The sequence below is a fragment of the Pinus tabuliformis genome, chromosome Q (genome assembly GCF_031772625.1).
Source record: "Pinus tabuliformis cultivar Carrire ecotype Pingquan chromosome Q, CPIR1, whole genome shotgun sequence".
Taxonomy (NCBI): Eukaryota; Viridiplantae; Streptophyta; class Pinopsida; order Pinales; family Pinaceae; genus Pinus; species Pinus tabuliformis.
Window position 1 is genome coordinate 1,304,620,691 of NC_142296.1, and position 19,448 is coordinate 1,304,640,138.

Here is a 19,448-nt window from a genome sequence, read left to right on the forward strand (position 1 = left end):
GGCGTGTTTCATGTGACGTGTTGCCCATCTCTTTCCTGTGCTTGATTCCTTTTGGTGCAAAGCTTCAAACCTACAATGTCCAAGTTAATTAATCTGTTCTTTGATTCTGATAAGCTTGAAGGGGTAAAATCATACAAGACATGGAAACGTCTCATTGAAAGCACTCTAATATATAATGAATTGTAGCAAGACATATGTGATGGAGACATTAAGCCTAATAAACCTACAGATGTAAGTTCACTTGCAAAATGGGAAGTTAAAAATGTCAAGGCACTAGCTCTTACAAGGTTTTCAGTTAATGATGAGATGTATATTCATATTGAAAACACCTCAAATGCATGGTTTGCTTTGCGTACTTTCAAAGATCTATTTGATACACAACATGAATCAAAAAGGTTGATTTACAACTTAAGTTGCTTCAACAAAAACTAACTAAAGGAGGAGATGTCCTTAAGTATATCTCCAGGCTTAAAAATATTAAGCAAGAAATAGTAAAAGCCAGATTTCCAACAGTAGATGACAGTTTCATGACCATAATTCTAATTGTTGAATTGCCTTCTTACACGCATTTTTTGGAAACTCTACAAGTGACCGGAAAGTTAGATAGATTAAAGTTTGATTTGCTAAGTGAGATGTTGGCTCAACACGACAAAACTTTTGGGAAGAAGAAACAAGGGGAAGATGTCTTCTTCACAGAGGCCAACACAAGTAAATCATCAACTAACAATTCTAGAGGAAGAGGACAATTCACAGAGGCAACCTTCAAGGCAGAGGAAACAGTCAAGGAAGATGTCAAAGTCAAGGCAGGGGCAAACTCAAAGCAGAGGTCAAAGCAGAGGCGAATGACAATATCAAGGAAGAGGTAGAGACTTGAATCAAATTGTTTGCAGAAGATGTAATAGAGTGGGCCATTTTGCAGAAGACTGTAGAACTTCCATTGATAAAATTACAAAGTTCCATCATAACACAGCTCAATTTGCCACTGATCAAGATAATGATGGTTCAGAATATGTCTTCACATCAAGTCAAAGATCAGGATCAGCGGCATTAGTTTCCACTTTTCTTAAAAGTAATCATGAAGATGCATGGATTTTAGATACAAGAGCAACTCAACACATGACTTTTCGACAGTGTCACAGGGTTTGTCGAACCTAAACGTTGAAGTCCAAAATTCGGCGAATTTCAAAAAAAATCTTAAAGTTCGTTTAGGTTCGAGAAGGTTCGACTTTATCTCAGTTCCTGCATATGCGATCTCGTACACCGATATGCGATCTATTGATCCAGATACGCGACTTATCATGTGGAAACGCGACTATCAGATTTTGGGAGTTACACGAATTATCAAAATGCAATAGGCGACTTATCTCATGAATATGCGATTATCTCAAACAGTTACATGATAGTTACGTGAGTTATCAGAGATGTGGCAATTTACTTGAACTATCTCCTCCAATTAAGAGATTATCTCCGAAAGTTGGGCGATTATGTATGCGATGCTAATTATTTCAGCAGGATTTATGTGATATGTCAATTATCTGTCGATTACTTGAGTGATCCTTGCATCATGCATGGGATATGCGAATTATCTGTGGGATATGTTTATTATTAACATGATCTCAATCAAATATGTGAATTAGCTCCATCGGATATATGAATTATAAACATCATCTCAATTATCTCTGCAATATACCGATATTGTGAAATACAATTCAAATATAAAATATTACCATATCGTAATTATAAAATTACCGATATTGCGATATACAGTTCAAATATAAAATATTACCATATCGTAATTATATACTGCAATATACAGTTCAAATATTACCATATCGTAATTATAAAATTACTATGTGCAAAGATAAGTTAACATAACTTAAAAATTATATATTTTTACAAGAATTATTTTTAATATATTTTAAATTATATTACATTAATGAAATTACGGTATTGTTATTTTAAATATTATAAATTAATATAACTTCTACTTATGGAAAATTATAAATTTATTGATATAGTATATGATAAAAATGATAAATATATATTAATTATAAATGAATATAAAAGACTTATGTAATTATATATATATATATATATATATATATATATATATATATATATATATATATATATATATATATTAAATCATATACATGAACGAACCTAATGGCGAACCTCATACAAACCTCATCGAAAAATTCGAACTCGAATCGAACTTAATTGTAATCGAATTTGAATTCGAACCTGAACCATGTGACATTGCTTTTTGACAAGGCTTCTTTTGGAACTTCCAACCATGCCACCTTAGTTCAATCTTTCTTACTGATGATACAAAACATACTCCTTATGGAAAAGGTGTCGTTAAAGTTTATCTTCCTAACATTGGAGAAAGATTGATTTCAAATGTATGGTATGTACCCACCTTTAAAAAGAATTTGTTGTCTTTAGTCTCAATCCGACAAGCTGGACATCAGGTGGTTTTGGAGGATGGCCTAGTTAAAATTAATTCAATCAAACAGAACATGAAAACAGTGATGACAGGATATGAAGATGGAAAATTGTTAAGGATGAAAGGAATAGTTATTCCAAGGAATTCTGACTTTGCAGGGGCAGCAAGCACAAACATTTCACCTATCAGATTATGGCATGTGAGATATGGACATCTAAACTTTGACAGTCTCTCTCAACTGCAAAAACAAGGAATGGTTAAGGGACTTCCTACCTTCAAGAAAGAAAATGCAAGATGTGAAGCTTGCATTTATGGAAAACAAAGTCGAGAGACTTTCCCGACAAGTTCATGGTGAGCAAACAGGCGTTTGCAATTAGTACACAGTGACATTTGTGGACCCTTGCAAGCTTCTCTAGGAGGTTGCAAATATTTCTTACTCTTTATTGATGATTTCAGCAAAATGACATGGGTTTACTTCTTGAAGCATAAGTCAGAGGCATTTGAAAAGTTTAAAACTTTTCGTCAACTTGTTGAAAATGAAGTCAAAGAAAAGATTGGCACCCTTAGAACTTGCAATGGACGAGAATTCACTTCAAATGAATTCCAAAGTTATTGCAGAGAAAATGGGATCAAACGACATCATACAAATGTCTACACTCCACAGCAAAATGGAGTAGTAGAAAGAATGAATCTCAATTTGTTAGGAATGGCAAGAGCTATGTTAACTTTTAAAAAGTTAAGTCCTATTTATTGGGAAGAAGAAATCCATACAATTGTTTACTTAAGGAACAGGTCTCCCACTGCTTCTTTGGATGGAATCACACCTTCTGAAGCATGGTTTGGTTTCACACCTAAATTTAAACACCTTAGAGTTTTTTATTCCGTGTGTTATTGTAATATCCCTTTTAGGAATATTCCTCAAACCCCAGCAAAACCCCAACCAGAAAATGCACAAGTGGTATAGTAGCCGAGAAACTCACAGAGATAAAATAACAGTAGTGCAACAAACAATAATGTATACGTGAAATATAAACAAATACTCAAGAAATGCAGTGAGAAATGCTAAGCCATTTTATTATACTGAGTAATGGACAGAGTACAAGAGGTGATCAGGAAGATAGCACCTCGACTTGCACAAGGCAAGTGAAGAAATACACTCAGAATAGCAAAGAAATGGCCACTCTCTGAACTGCGTCCAAGCTGTTGGAGAACTGTTGTGTTGCTGCTACTGCTGGAATCAAATGAGGATTTGGGGCTGCTCCCCTCCTCAGAAAATGCTAAAACTCTGGAATCAGCCTCTACTCAATAAACCCAGAAAGCTTTTCTGAAATAGCTGACCCCCGAAAATCACCCCCTTGGGGATCTGCGCAGTCCCTCAATGCTCTGCGCTGCCACTGAAGAAAATCCTCCAGAACTCTGCCAAGATCCTCCAATATGCAAGGGTTGATCCCCTGCTCAATCTCCCAGCACAAATCCTCCTGAAAAACCCCAATCCGAAACTCCTGCCAGAAAGAACTGCGTCATCCCTCCCAAGACTGCGCAGTCATCCACAGTGCTCAATCCTCCTGCCAACTACCAATGAAACTACTGCAAAATACTGATGGAACTACCTTGCCCGAGCAGGCACTCGAAGTCCCCCAGGGCTAAGGGTGAGATCTCCAAACGAAGACACTCAATGCACTAAACAGTGTTGCAGACTAGCTAAACAGCCAGCGTGCTCTAAGTCGAAGTGACTAGCTCAAATGCACATAATCGAATGCCAAAATGAGGAGGCTCCTCTCTCCTTTATAGCGTTGGCCCCTCTCAAACCCTAAAGCCAACCTTCTCCAACGTAGCCCCCCCTCTTGCCACGTGTTCCTATCCATCTGCACAGACCCTCCAAGTGTCTACGTGGGCCCCTCCTCTACGTGGTCCTTTGGCCCCCCTTGGCTCCCAGTTAAGTTACAACGTTGTGCTACTAGGGAGTGACTTTATTCTAAAAGTGAGTTATGTCACCCTTTACTCACCTTTTTATTCATAACTAACTATAGAAGGCAAAATTTGAGCAAAAATCGAATATTCCAATTAGCCATGGCTAATTAGGAATATTACAGTCTCCCCCAACAAAATGTTGCTTGTCCTCGAGCAACTGAAGTGATGGATGCTGCAAAATTTTCTCCCTCTCCAAAGTGGCATCCTCGTACGGTAAATTCTTCCACCTCAAGAGGAATTCTCGGACCGTCCTGCTTCGCAGCTGCCTCTCCTTGGTATCAATAATAGCCTCTAGCTGCAATACCAAATGCCCCTCATCATCCATGGGTGGTAGCTCATCTGTCACTGTCACCTACTGGCCCAATGCCTTCTTCAGGCATGATACATGAAAAACGTTATGAATCTTGTTGCCTTGGGGCAGCTCCAACTCATATGCAACCTGTCCAATCCTATGTATCACCCTGTATGGCCCATAAAAGTGGGGCTTGAGCTTCTCAGCCCCCTTCTGCTTCAGTGACGACTGTCGGTATGGCTGTAATCGTAGGTAGTCCCCTACCTCAAACTGTCTCTCCACCCGACCCCTGTCAGCATACAGGCTCTGCTGGTTCTGGGCTGTAGCCATGTTATCCTTGAGAGCTTGGAGAATATCCTGACTCTCTTGGATCCAAATCTTGGCTCTTGGAGCCTTGCTATCACCAAACATCACGTCAGCAAAAGATAAAGGATGATACCCATACAAAGCATAGAATGGTGACATACCAATGGACATGTGATGTGTAGTGTTGTAGCAGTATTCCCCCAGATGCAGCCACTTCAGCCATGCTCTCTGCTGCCCATTAACATAGTTACGCAAGTAGCCCTCCAGCCACTTGTTAACTATCTCTGTCTGTCCATCTGTCTGTGGGTGATAATTGGTACTCGGTGTCAACTCCGTCCCCACTAGCCGAAAAAGCTCCTGCCAAAACCCGCCCATGAAATGGCTGTCCCTGTCACTGGTGATGGTCTTAGGAAGACCATGTAGCCTGAAGACCTCTCTGAAGAATAGCTCAGCCACCTGCGCTGCTGTGTAGTGTGCGGATATGGCAAAAAAATGTGCGTACTTTATCAGTCGATCAACGACGAAAAAGATGCAATCCTTGCCTTGTACCATGGGCAACCCTGTGATGAAGTCCATCGAAATACACTCCCATTTCCCCTCCGGAATGGGAAGAGGCTGCAACAATCCTGCGGGATGGCTCATCTCCCCCTTGTTCCTCTAGCAAACATCGCACTCAAGGACATGCTAGAGTACGTCCACCTTGAGGCCCTTCCATGAGAACCTCTCTCTAATGGCCCTGTAGGTTTTGGTAAACCCCTGATCGCCAGCTAATGGTGAATCATGTGATGCCTGAAGTATCCTCTTCTTGAGCTGAGACCCCTCGGTCAAGAAGATCTAGTCCCTGTAGTAGATGATCTCATCGACCACCCTGTACCTGTCATCCGCCCAACTGAATGCCCCCTTCCTCGTCAGATCTTTCAGGGGTGCAGCAAGCTGTGAGAAACTCTTGACGAACTTCTTGTAGTAAGTACAAATGCCAATGAATCCTTCTGTCACGTTCCTCGGCTCTGGCCATTCTCTGATGGCCCTGATCTTCTCCTCGTGGACTCTCACTCCATCCACCCCTATGATGTGTCCCAAGTACAACATCTCCGTCAATCCAAACTCACACTTGGAGAGCTTGGCATAGAACTGTTGCTCCTGCAAGATACGCAACACTGTCTCAATGTGCTGGAGATGCTCCTCCCAAGTCCTGCTGTAAATGAGGATATCATCAAAAAATACCAACACAAACTTCCTAAAGTGACTGCGGAAGATGTGATTCATGCAGGACTGAAATGTAGCGGGGGCGTTGGTTAGCCCAAAGGGCATCACTAAGAACTCAAAGTGCCCATAGTGACACCTGAAGGCGGTCTTGGGAATGTCCTTCTCCCTCACGCGAATCTGATGGTACCCAGATCCCAAATCAATCTTTGCGAAGAATCGTGCTCCTCTCAACTCATCCATCAACTCATCGATCCTAGGTATGGGGTACCTGTTCTTCAGTGTCTTCTTATTCAAGGCCCTGTAGTCAATGCACATCCTCAATGTGTCGTCTTTCTTCTTCACCAACACCACGAAAGAAGCAAAACGACTCGTGCTTGGCCGAATGTGCCCAAGAGCCAGCAACTCCTGAATGGCCCGCTCAATCTCATCCCGATAGGCCTTGGGATGCCTATAGGGGGTAGTAATCATTGCCTGTATGCCCTGCTCAAGCTCCATGGTGTGCTCAAACCTCCGGTCCGGTGGCTATCTCGGCGAAATCTCCCAAAACACTATGGCATACCGGTCAAGGATGGTCTGTATCTCTGGATGTACCGTCTGCCCTGTTGTCCCTGCCTCTAATGCACGCAGCTCCACTGCCCACTCTACGTCTCCCTTCCGGAAAACTGCCTCCATCCGATGAGCCGAAACAGTCTGAGGTGGATATGTGTATTGTCCCCGTATCTTCTTATGCCTCCATGTCTTCTCATCATCCCACTCCATCCTTGGTCTTTAGGAAGTAGATCCAGGGTTTTCTAGAATGGTCATCAACGAAGGTGACAAAATACTCGCCACCGCTAAGAGCTTCGGTGGACATAGGGCTGCAAATATCTAAGTGTATCAATCCCAACATGCCATTAGCTCTGTTGTCACTTCTGGGAAACATCGTTTTTGCGTACTTTCCAACTACACATCCTCGTGTTGATTTCTGGTAGCATCCGATGTGCTCTAAGTCTTAAATTTTGCAGGGAGGCTTGGACACATGTATTCCAAAGAACCCACAAACATTTGTATTAAAATAATTAATTATTTTTAAAGGGAACCTAAGTCTAAACTTAGGAAAATAAAATAATTAAAGGGTATTAATGTAAATTGTGGGTCTAAGTTGCAGGAAACGTGCCCTAGGGGTCCGTTTCCGGCCGGAAACGAAACGGAAACGCGTTTCCGCGTACCGTACGGCCTGGAAACGCGTTTCCGGCCGTACAGGCACGTTTCCCGAAATGGAAACGTGCCCGTACGGCCGGAAACGCGTTTCCAGGCCATACGGGCCCCGTTTCCCCAAAAAAATGACTTGTTTTTAAAATTTTTTTTTTTTTCTAATTAGTTTTAAAAAATTTTTAGGGTTTCTAAGCTGTTCTAGAAGCTGTTTCTAGGGTTTCTAAGCTGTTCTAGAAATTTTTTTAGGGTTTCTAAGCTGTTCTAGAAGCTGTTTTAGGGTTTCTAAGCTGTGACTTATCTCTATATATATATATATATATTATATATATTCGCGTTTCCCCGTTTCCAAAATTTGGGGAGGTCGCGTTTCGTTTCGCTTCCCTGTTTCGTTTCGCTTCCGCGTTTCCCCGTTTCGTGCAACTTAGCTGTGGGTGTAACTTCTAGAAGAAGATGAGGATCAAGTAGAAATGATCTTAGCCATTGATTAGCTTATAATCTAGGCCGTTGAATATCAACAAGGAGATTATTTAAGGAGACTTGAGGGTCACTTGGAAGACACACACACAGTTCATAAGTTCGATTTTCTGAAGTAGAGCTACTACTGGGTGAATTTCAATAGTGAGTTGTTGCGGAGAGAGGCGAAGAGAGTTTTGGCAAGAGAATCTTCTTCAGAGCCAAGAATACTCAGCAGAGAGGCAGAGTGACACATAGAGGAGGCAACGCAGAGGGCAGAGAGGGTGACACAAAGCCAGGAAGGACTCATGCAGGCCCCACGCAGAGCAGCGCAGAGGTCCAAATTTTGCTGAAGGAGCTAACGTTTCTGAGCCGGGAGGGCTAGAAAAGACTCCTGAAGGGGGATCAATTCTCAGTTGGGTGGACGCAGTGACTTAGCGGCTGATGCAGGGCCCATGCAAGGGCAGCGTAAAAATAGCCGGGGAACTCACAGTTCAGCTGCCGGATCAGCCAAGATCAGCAGTGTAGAGTGAGGTAATCTCACCAGTCTTTCTTGCCAAGCAATTTTCTCTGTAACTAGATTGCAGGGAGGGCATCCAAAGTTGTATTCAGAATACTTCTACATAATAATAAAAACCCTTAGATCTGTCGCACCAGTTTTCTTGCATTGGGTTTTTCCGAGGAAATATGTCCAAAAAATACTATGTCACTTGTGTGTATCTTTCTCTATTGTTTTGTTCTTGTTTTGGGAAAATTAATTAATCAAGTGAAGGTTGCAATTGTATTAGCTTCGATATTTGTTGTAGTAAGAAGTAAATAATTTGTTTCAATACTTAACAAATAGGAGAAGTTTAATCAGTTGCTGCACTAGTAGACTCCGGTGGGATTCTCGAATTTTCACATGGTATCAAAGCAGTGTAGATGAAGCAAGAAGAACAGTGCCAGAGAAATCAGCGTTGAGCAGAAGAGGGATATCAAAAAAGCTGTAGGACGAGGTAGCAACTACGGGGTCTATGCCTCAAGGTTCCGAAATGGTGAGACTAGCCCTAAATTCAGTCTCAGAAGAGTGCCAAGTCTTTTTCCAGAGCATCCTGGGCAGGGCAGCTTTGCCAGACTAGAATCATAGTTTTTAAAACCGGAACCGGTGACCGGACCGGTCCACCTAATGAACCGGTTTACCGATCGGAACCGGTCTAACTGGGATTGGTTTCGTCTAAACCAACCGGTTCTAAAAAAATACATTAAATAATTAATTTTTAATGAAACAAAAGTATTTTTAAGATGTAAAACCATGATTCGAAGCCAATAGAGACAAAATATGCAAATTTTGCTCATTTATATACCATGTAAAGGTGAATATATCAAAATGGCACCGAGTGCAATACATATCATCGACAAAATAGCAAAATACATAAGAAATGAGGCTCTAAATGGCCTATAAAGTCCAAAAACAATGCTGCAAGCTATGAGGCCATTGGCCTACTACAAGTCTACAGTGTACACATGATCAATCATCAAGTTCATCACCACTACTAGACACAAGATCATCATCCGGAGCTACATAGACATCATCTGGTTCAGAGTCTGAGGATGCCTCAACCTGATCTGCAACCTCAGTATCAATGCCACCAATGACAATAGAAGTGGACCTAATGGAAGCACGAGATTGTCGACCTGCATGACTAGTGCTTTCCATTGGTTCTTTGCCTTTCCTTGATGCCGCTACTGATCCTAGTTCTGATGCCACCACATAATCTGCATTACCCCCACTAAAGCCATGTCGATATCAAAATCAGCCTCAAACACAGGTTCTTCAGTCTCCTCCACCCATTCTGATGTTGGAACTTGGATCAATATCGTCCAACACAATGGGATCTAGATCAGGAGTTTTGCTCATCATTTGGAGTTCCGATTGCATTTATTGTTTATCCCCAAACCATGAAATCCTGAAAACCATTAAGTCTGCTGAATTTTGAGTGAAATCTAAAATTCTAGTTTCTCCATATGAAATCCAATGAGGTCGAAACCACTCTCAACCATCCTGAGTCATTTCATGGTAATGTTAAAAATTTAAGTAAAAGGATGAAAATGAAAATTAAAGGAAATGTCACTTTTACTTTAAGAATTTAACATTACCATTAATTGCCAACATTGTTAGGGTTGAAACACCCTTAGTTCCCCCCCAAAACCCCTGAAACACAGTAAAAAATATGCTTTTTTAACTTTACGGTGGGTGTGCCTAAAACCGGCCAGTTTGATACAAACCGGCCGGTTCCGTCCTAAACCGACCGGTTTTCACCGGTTAGGGCAAAAAATTGGCGAAATGGCCTTCCCAACCGGGTTTTTTGGCCAGTTTAGACCGGCGGCCTTGCTAACCAGCCGGTTAGACCAGTAACCGGTTTTTCAAAACGGTTTTGAAAACTATGACTCGAATAGTATGTGGGAAACTCTCAAGCAGGAAGAGCTAAGGAGAGATCTAGTCAAGTGCAAGATTGATGGAAGTAGCAGCAGTGGGTCGAAGCCCAAGGAGGAGGATGAGAATGCAGCCTTTGCATCAAAGGGGAAAAAGGAGCAGCAAAGGCGAAGGAAGGACGTATCGAAGATAAAATGCTTTAGTTGTGGTGAAATGGGTCACTACGCAATACAGTGTCCTCTCAGGAAAAAGGACAAAGATGAGAAACACGATCCGAAGGCTGCACCCGCAAAGATCGAGGAGGAGGAGTTTGCCATGACAGCCAAGATACTTCCAAGAGGGAGGTGGGCTAATTTGGAGTTGTAGTTCGAAAAAGCTACAGATGGGAAGGATCCTTGAGGAGCCCACCTCTCGGATCAATTCCTTGCTACTGGAGCCCATATCAAGAGTAGCAAGATGGAAAAAGTGTCAGATGGTGCAGAGCAGTGTTAGAGCGACAGATGCAGTGGCTAGAACACCAAGTCTGAGCAACGTAGTGCAGAGTTACACCAGTGCAGAGAGGCACAGTGCAGTAGCAGCAACAACACAATGGCTTTAGAGGGATAGAGTGGGACTAGCAGCAGTCAGATCTTCATCATCGAGATACATCTATGTTGAACAATTGTTCGGTAAAATGGGATGTTTTTACCGTTGCTGATGCAGTAGAGCAATAGTTTGTTGTGCAGGGGCAGTTGACAGTGGCAATGCCAGCAGTAGCACGAATGCAGAAATTCAGAGGGAGTTGTACTACAGGTGCAGTGTTGACAGTAGCAGTGTCAACAGCAGTATAGTTGCAGCAGCAATGCAGTAGTTGGTGGACAACATGTCAGACATCAACAGCGCAAAGGACGATGTTATGAAGTCAGTGTGACGCTTCAGTTGGAGGCATTGCTAGAGCACATTCCTCGCTAAGAGGGAGTGTTGATTTCTGGTAGCATCGAATGTGCTTCAAGTCTCAAATTTTGCAGGGATGCTTGGGCACATGTATTCTGAAGAACCCAGAAAGCGCTTTGGAAAATTTCAACCGGAGACAATTTTATTAAAATAATTATTTTTAATGAGACCCTAAGTCCAAACTTAGCAAATTCAAATAATTAATGGGTATTAATCTCACTGTGGGTGTAACTTCTAGAAGAAGACGAGGATAAAACAGAAATGATCTTAGCCATTGATTAGCTTCTAATTTAGGCTGTTGAATGTCAAAGAGGAGATTGTTTAAGGAAACTTGAGGGTCATTTGGAAGACACATAGAAAGTTGATCAGTCAAATCGAATTCCTAAAGCTAGAGGCAGCGCAGTGATTTCGTAGTGATCACGCAGAGAGGGCCAAAGGGAGTTTTGGCTGGAGGATCTTCTCCGTAGCCAAAAATACTGAGCAGGGAGGTAGCGAGACACACAGAGGAGGTAGCGCAGTGGGCAGAGAGGGTGACGCAGAGCCAGGAAGGGCTCATGCAAGCCCCACGCAGAGCAGCATAGTGGCCTCCAAAGCAGAAGTCTAAGTTTGCTGAGGAGGCTGACGCTTCTTAGCCTGGAGGGTTGGAAAAGGCTTTTGAAGGCAGATCAATTCTCAATTGATCTAACGCAAGGCTTTAGAGGCTGACGCAGGGCCCACACAGGGGCAGCGCAGAAGTAGCCGGGGAACTCGCAGTTCAGTTGTTGGATCAGTCGGGACTTGCAGTGTAGAGTGAGGTAATCTCACCAGTTTCTTCTGCTAAGTGATTTTCTCTGTAACTGAATTGTCGAGAAGGCATCCAGTAGTTGTATTCATAATTACTTCAACTTAATAATAAAAACCCTCAAATTTGCTGCATCAATTTTCCCGCATTGGGTTTTTCAAGGGACGTTTGTCCAAAAACAACTGTGTCATTTGTGTATATCTTTCTCTATTGTTTAGTTTCTTGTTTCGGCATATTATTTTAAATAGTGAATGTGACAATTGTATTTACTTCTATATTTACCATAGAACACAGTAAATAACTTGTATGGATTAACAAGTCGGAGAAGTAACATCAGTTTGCTGCAGTAAGGATTTCGGATTTAGGAATTTTCACATGGTATCAGAACAATGCAGGTGAGACAAGAAGAACAGTGCCAGAGAACCCAGCGGTGAGCAGAACAAGAGATCGAAATAGCTGCAGGAGGCAATAGTTCGAATCCCCAAAGGGTTTGCATAGTCCAAGCCAAGAGGGCTAAATTTTCGTGGCAACCTCTCTCTGAGTGAGTCGACAGAGAGGAAGGGCTTCTAGATCTAAATGTTCCCGTGGTAGAGGGAGCAAGGCTGACCCTCAGAGTGAGGAGGAGTTGGTGGGACACAGTTTTTCTGCAGGTCGTTTTGTTGAGCAGAAAGACGTCAGAAGAAAAGAGAAGCACAGTGAAGGAATTTTTCCTCAGTAGACTTCCTGCCAAGAAGTCTGTTTTTCTCAGTGTTGATAATATCGCCGAAATATCGGCGATATTCGCAAATATCGCGATATTTTCGGCGATACGAAATATCGGCTACGAAAAATCGCGATATTTTCATGTTTTCAATTTCTCGCGAGAATTCCGAAATTTCGCCGATATTTTCGTAAAAATCGCGCTACGACAGGAAATATCGCCAGGTTAGGTTAAAAACGAATTATAAAATGGTTATTGTGTTTTCGATGCCCGTCACTTTGTTTTCGTGCGAGCTGGAGAGTGAGACGGAACCGGTGGCGGTCGGTGCTGCGAAGGAGGGTTTACCCGGTGCTTAAAACTTAAGGTATGAATCTTCAATCGTTCACATTGAATCCGACATCGTCCGACGTCTTCACTGTTCAACAGTCAACTTCAGTGCCGCTGGTTTACAACTGTTTTTTAACTTTTAATCACCGCTACCAGCCTACCACTATATATATTATAACCGTCAGGAATCCACGAAGAATGAAACTGCCTTACTGCTGCATAGTGATTCATCTTTGTGGGTCGATTTCTGCTGAGCATTTCGTGTGTCAAATATTCCTGGAAGGGTCAAGTTATCAGTCACAATCAGCCTGTGCGTGTAGCTGAGTTATCAGTCACAAATTCTAAGCTGCGTATTAGTAACCTACAGTAGCGTATTATATAATTCTGAGTGTTGCATGATTTATCGGTAGCTGACTGAAGCCTGGTTACATATTTGTGCTATTGTATATTTTATTTAAAACAAAACAAACAAAATTTGCACCTACAGCAGTCTACAATCAAAATGTTTGACAAAACTCTTCACTGAGAAATTCCATTAAACTCAGAAAAACACTGTGGTACCTTTGCGTCTGTTCCAAGAGGGAATACTACAAAAACTCAATAGCTGACTTTCAAAACCTGTCACTGTTTTTTATTAATTCTGAATACGAAGATTTGCTACAGCAAAACAGTAAACTGCTAACTGCTGAGCACAAAAAAGCTCTGTCAGATGATAGATCCATACCCCTGCCTTTCATTTATAGAGATGAAAAAACTTTATATAGTTGTACCCTCTTCAATGTTGAACTTGCTGTAGCATGTTTTCCATTGGTATAGCAGCTAAATAATGGCCTCAAATTGCATAGAACTATTTTTCATGAGAACTGTAGGATGAATTTGATGATGATCTACAAGTATCAGTCAAGTCCACATTCAATGGGCCTCCATGACAGATGTTCACAAAAAGTTCTACATAGGGTGACCTACAAAAGATTATTTGATCAATGTCAAGTTTATATACAAAGTTACAAACGCTGGTTTACAAGTTACAACTGTGTTTTATTATTTATACAATTTTCTAGCTCATGAAATGTCATGATTTTTTAAGAGGAAGTTGACCTCAAGTAGCCAACCTATTGTGTTGAACCTGAATCTGCATTTAAACTTGTGCTTGTTCTATGAAACATCCACTCAGGTGTTCTGGAAGTTATTGCAGCTTTGTCTATTGTTGTGCTTGTTCTATGTTCGTCCTTTCTTCATGCATTTAGAATGAAGTTCAGTTTCTCCATGACATCTTACCATTGCTTGAGTATATAATTTTCAGTCACTGAGATCCATAAGAAGATTGGCAGGCTCTATGTCTCTTTGCTATTTAGGAAATTCAAAGTAGGACATTTTCCAGGTTACACTCTCCATTTTTATTTGCAGCATTTGGCATGAAGGCAGTTATTCAATTGTTGAATGAATTGATGTTGTAGAAGCCCCATTTTTCATTTTCTTCAGAATTTTATAAATTTATATATTAAAAAAACAAGGGTTATATATTACTTAATAACTTATTAAGTTACTAATTCCAAATTTTTTTTGGTGCTGTAGGTTTCCTTTTGAGTTAGCCCACTACAAAATACAAATATGCCAAAAAACTTGGACCCATTTTGGGAGTATGGGATCCCTGATGGTGGGACAAATCGTGCATATCTTTCATGCAAATTGTGTGGGGACAAGATGACAGGTGGGGTTACACGACTGAAATACCATCTTGCTAGACTCCCTGGACATGATGTTGGCATTTGTAGAGTTTCTAGTCCGGAGCTTATACGAAAAGCTCTTGAGGCAATTGAAGAAAAGGACAGAAAGAAGGAAGAGGCGGAAAGAAACAAAGCTGAACGTGCAGGTAGATCCTTTGGGATATCTTCTCATGATTTTGATGTTCAGGGTAGTGGCCCTACTGGCGCTAGTGGGAGGGGCTCCACAACTGGCACACCATCACATGCTAGTGTGAATGCGAGGTCATCATTTTTTGTTCCACGAACAGGAGCTGGAGCACAACCTGGCATAAAATCGCTTGTCAAAAAAAAGGAGAAGGAAGAAGCAGATAGAGTCATGGGGAGGTGTATTTATTGGAGCGACTTACCTCTCAGCATCACAAAAACCAATCCATTTTGGCAACCAATGTGTGATGCTATTGCTGTTGTGGGCCCAGGGTACAAAAGTGCCACATATGAGGAGTTGCGGGGGCCAATTCTTCAAGCAGAAAAAGAGGACATCAACTCTAGATTGGCGGAGTTGAAACAGACATGGGAAGTCACTGGATGCACAGTGATGTCTGATGGTTGGACAGATAGGAAGGGTAGGACCCTTCTAAATTTCTTGGTACATTGTCCTAAAGGTACCATGTTTATTAAATCGTTAGATGCATCAGAACATATCAAAGATGCAGCAACGATATGTGAGTTGTTAGATGGGTTCATTCAGGAGATTGGTGTGCAGAATGTGGTGCAAGTCGTAACAGACAATGCAGCTAATTATGTGTCTGCCGGCAGAATGCTTATGGAGAGGCATCCCACATTGTTCTGGACTCCATGTGCAGCGCATTGTCTTGATTTGTTGCTTGAGGATATGGGGAAACTCTCCTTCATCAAGGAGGCAGTTCATATGGCTAGGAGCATCCCCAAGTTTATTTATAACCATGCTATTGTTCTTAGCCTTATGAGGAGGTTCACAGGAAACAAGGAGTTGCGGCGTCCTGCCATCACACGTTTTGCCACAACCTTTATTACTCTTCAGTCTTTGCTTCGATGTCAGTACGAGTTGAAGCAAATGTTTGTGTCTAATGATTGGCGTGGTTGTAGATACAGCAGGAGACCTGATGGGAAAGCCATTGAAAAAATGGTGTACTCTGAGACATTTTGGCGTGGAGTAGAAGAAGCATGTGCAGTTAGCGAACCTATAGTAAAGGTTCTTAGATTGGTGGATGGAGAGAAGCCTGCAATGCCTTATTTGTATGAGGGCATGGATAGGGCCAAGGAGGCCATTCGTTCCTATTATGCAGACAAGGGTTCTGCTGGCCTTAATAGGCAGATGATGTTATGGGATGTGATCGATAGTCGGTGGACAGGGATGCTTCATCGACCCATTCATGCAGCAGCACTCTTCCTCAACCCTGCATTTGCATACAAATGCAATTTTCGTTTTGATGGCGAGGTGATTGAAGGGCTCCATTCCTGTATTGAGAGGATGGTACCTGATTCTGAGCTTCGTCTCAAAATCAGCCGCGAGATACATAATTATCAGGATTGTGTTGGCCTATTTGGCTTTGATGATGCCATTAAGGAAAGGGCCCTCTTCATGCCACGTAAGTGACAAGTCATCACTCATTAGAAATTATAAATTTGAATTTAATTATGTTTTAACTTTTAAGTTTTTGAATTTTTTATTTCATTATTTTGTTGTAGATCTTTGGTGGCGAAGCTATGGTGCAAGGGTACCAAATTTGCAAAATTTGGCTATGCGAATCTTGAGTCAAACATGTAGCTCTTCAGGGTGTGAGCGCAATTGGAGTGTATTTGAGAAAATACACGCCAAAAAGCGCAACAGGTATAACTTTGAACTCAAGCCTTCAGTTGAGCAATTACACTTATTGTAATTTTTAATTTTTAATTTATGACCTTCAAGTGTCAAGACTCAAGAGTCAAGAGTCAAGACTCATTACTTTTTTTGACACTCTTACAGGTTGGAGTTCGCACGCCTCAACGATTTGGTGTATGTGCATTACAACATCCGACTTCGAGTGAGGCAAATAGAATCACCAGTGCATCCAGATGCCATTTCCTTAGACAATATTGATGTATTGTCTCCGTGGAGGGTGGAGTCTCAGGAGCCCATATTGGAGGAGTCACCTTCATGGTTGGAGGAGCCAGTGGCAGATGATCCATTAGAGCAGGGGCAGCAAGAGGAGGACTCGGAGTCAGAGGAGCAGCAGCACTTAGAGGAGGAGCAGGAGGAGCTGGAGGAGGACACTGCGGGAGCATCAGCATCAACACCATCTGCTATAGATATAGGAGAGCATAGCTCCATGCCTATCACTCATTATTTGACATTAGGTGCAGAGGCAGTGTCAGGGCCTTCTACTACTAGGGGCAGGCCTGACAAACAGCCCATCATGTTTTCCCGTAAAAGGGGGAGAGGGCAGTAGATAGATAGCTGCTAGTTTTATTTGTTATGCTACATGTAACTCATGATGATGAGATACTTTTATTATTATATGTGATGTTATTTTGTATTGGTTCTCCACATTTGAGTCCTTGAATGGACAATTATCAGGGATTAGCACGATTTGGTATCGCCTTTGATATATCATTTCTATTTGACATCATATATATCAGTGTTTTCTTCATATTTATGTGCCAATGTGTTTATTTCATGTTGTTATTGCTTTATATGTTTAAAAATCTGAAAAAAATGAATATAGTATGCATTTTTTATGCTTGCTTTTGTTGTTTAAATTCTGAACATGAAGATGTTGCTTTAAAAATTAAAATAGTTTCTTGAGTGTTTGCTGGGCACTGTATAGTTATACTCATTTAATGCCAATTTTTTGTTTTTTTTGTGCCCTAGGTTTGAATTAGTTCACTACAAGTACAAATGTCAAATATGCCAAAAACTTTGGACCCATTTTGGGAGTATGGGGAGGCTGTTGGTGGGGCAAATCAGGCACTTATATCATGCAACTTGTGTGGGACCAAGATGTCAGGAGGGATTACACGATTGAAATACCATCTGGCTAAACTCTCTGCATATGATGCAGATGTCATGCCTTGTATGGTTTCTAGTGCAGAGGTTATACAAAAAGCTCGTGAAGCAATTGCTGAACAAGACAGAAAGAAAGCTGCTAGGGAGAGGCCAATGGTCTCAGATAGATAGCTGCTAGTTTTATTTGTTTTGCAACTTTTGCTACATATAAGTTTATAACTCATGATGATGAAATACTTTTAAAGTTTTATATATGTGATGTTTTGTTTGAGTCCTTGATTGGACAATTATCACTATCAGGGATCAGCAGGATGTGTGATGTTATTTTAATTTTTGTTTGAGTCCTTGATTGGACAATTATCAATTTATCACTATCAGGGATCAGCAGGATTTGGTATCGCCTTTGAAGTTTGATGTATCATTTCTATTTGATATCATATATATCAGTGTTTTCTTCATATTTATGTGCCAATGTGTTTAGTTCATGTTGTTATTGCTTTATATGTTTAGAAATCTGAAAAAAAAATGAATATATTATGCATTTTTTATGCTTGCCGATATTTGCCGATATTTTGCCGATATTTCCGATAAGATATTTTCCAGACCCTCGCCGATATTTTCCCGATACCGATATTATCAACACTGGTTTTTCTTATTGGTTGAGCAGCAGTAGTAAGAAGCAGAGAGGAGCAGTTCAACAGTTTTTCGTGGCAGAGATGGCAACTAGTGGTTTGAGGGATCAAGATAGATTGGACAGAGCATCCAACTATGTCATCCCGAAGGCAAGGATGTCATTCCCTCTAGATGAGCATTCCCTCAAGACATATGTCGACATTGTGGTGGCTGAGCCTACAGATCCAAATTCGTTGAAGAAGTACAAGGCAGAAATGGTGAAGGAAAAGAGAATGATCCTCGACGGTGTAAAGGATCATGTAGTCTATAACATGGCTAGCAGAGGGACTGCTAAGGAGATGTGGGATGAGTTATCTACACTATATCAGGGATCTTCTGAGCAGCGAAAGATGTACTTAAAGCAGAAACTGAGATTTACACAGACGCAAAAGGGGGAGCGCATTGATTTGTTCCTCACGAAGCTTCAGAAGATCCGAAACGAGTTAGCAGCTGTGGGGTCTACACCTCAAGGTTTTGAGATGGTGAGATTGGCCCTAAATTCAGTCTCAGAAGAGTGGAAAGTCTTTGTCCAAAGCATCCTGGGCAGGGCAGCTTTTCCAGACTGGGATAGTATGTGGGCAGCTCTCAAGCAAGAAGAGCTGAGGAGAGATCTAATCAAGTGCAACCTTGACAGAAGCAGCAACAGTGGGTCGAAGCCCAAGGAGGACTATGAGAATGCAGCCCTTGCATCGAAGGGGCAGCAGGAGCAGCGAAGGCGGAAGGACGTCTCGAAGATAAAATGCTTCAGGTGTGGTGAAATGGTCCACTATGCAACATAGTGTCCTTTCAGGAAGAAGGACAAAGATGAGAAACATGATCCGAAGGCTGCACCCGCAAAGATCGAGGAGCAGGAGTTTGCCATGATAGCCAAGATACCTTCAGGAGGGAGGTGGGCTGATTTGGAGTTGTAGTACAAAAGAGTTACGAATGGGCAGGATCCTTGAGGAGCCGACCTCTAGGATCAATTCCTTGCTACTGGAGCCCAGATCAGGAGTAGCAAGATGGACGAAGTGTTGGATG

The 19,448-nt window shown here is 41.6% G+C and overlaps 2 protein-coding genes across 2 annotated transcripts in view; one reads left to right on the forward strand and one right to left on the reverse strand.

The window, feature by feature from the left end:
• LOC149224623 (putative serine/threonine protein kinase IRE4) overlaps positions 1-19,448 on the reverse strand; it is a gene marked incomplete at its 5' end in the record, with an annotated part of 486,106 nt that overhangs the window by 226,605 nt on the left and 240,053 nt on the right. The window lies entirely within an intron of this gene.
• Positions 14,591-17,979, forward strand: LOC149224624 (uncharacterized). Its single transcript, XM_089386191.1, has 3 exons — positions 14,591-16,359; positions 16,460-16,601; positions 16,737-17,979. Exons 1-3 carry the CDS (start codon positions 14,637-14,639, stop codon positions 17,197-17,199), a joined length of 2,328 nt encoding a protein of 775 aa, XP_089242317.1. The 5' UTR covers positions 14,591-14,636; the 3' UTR covers positions 17,200-17,979.

Excerpts from the sequence above, each read along its gene's own strand:
- LOC149224624 (XM_089386191.1), top strand. The coding sequence starts at position 14,637 with ATGCCAAAAAACTTGGACCCATTTTGGGAGTATGGGATCCCTGATGGT. Across the intron at positions 16,360-16,459 it reads AAGGGCCCTCTTCATGCCAC|ATCTTTGGTGGCGAAGCTAT; the intron begins GTAAGTGACAAG and ends ATTTTGTTGTAG. Across the intron at positions 16,602-16,736 it reads CACGCCAAAAAGCGCAACAG|GTTGGAGTTCGCACGCCTCA; the intron begins GTATAACTTTGA and ends ACACTCTTACAG.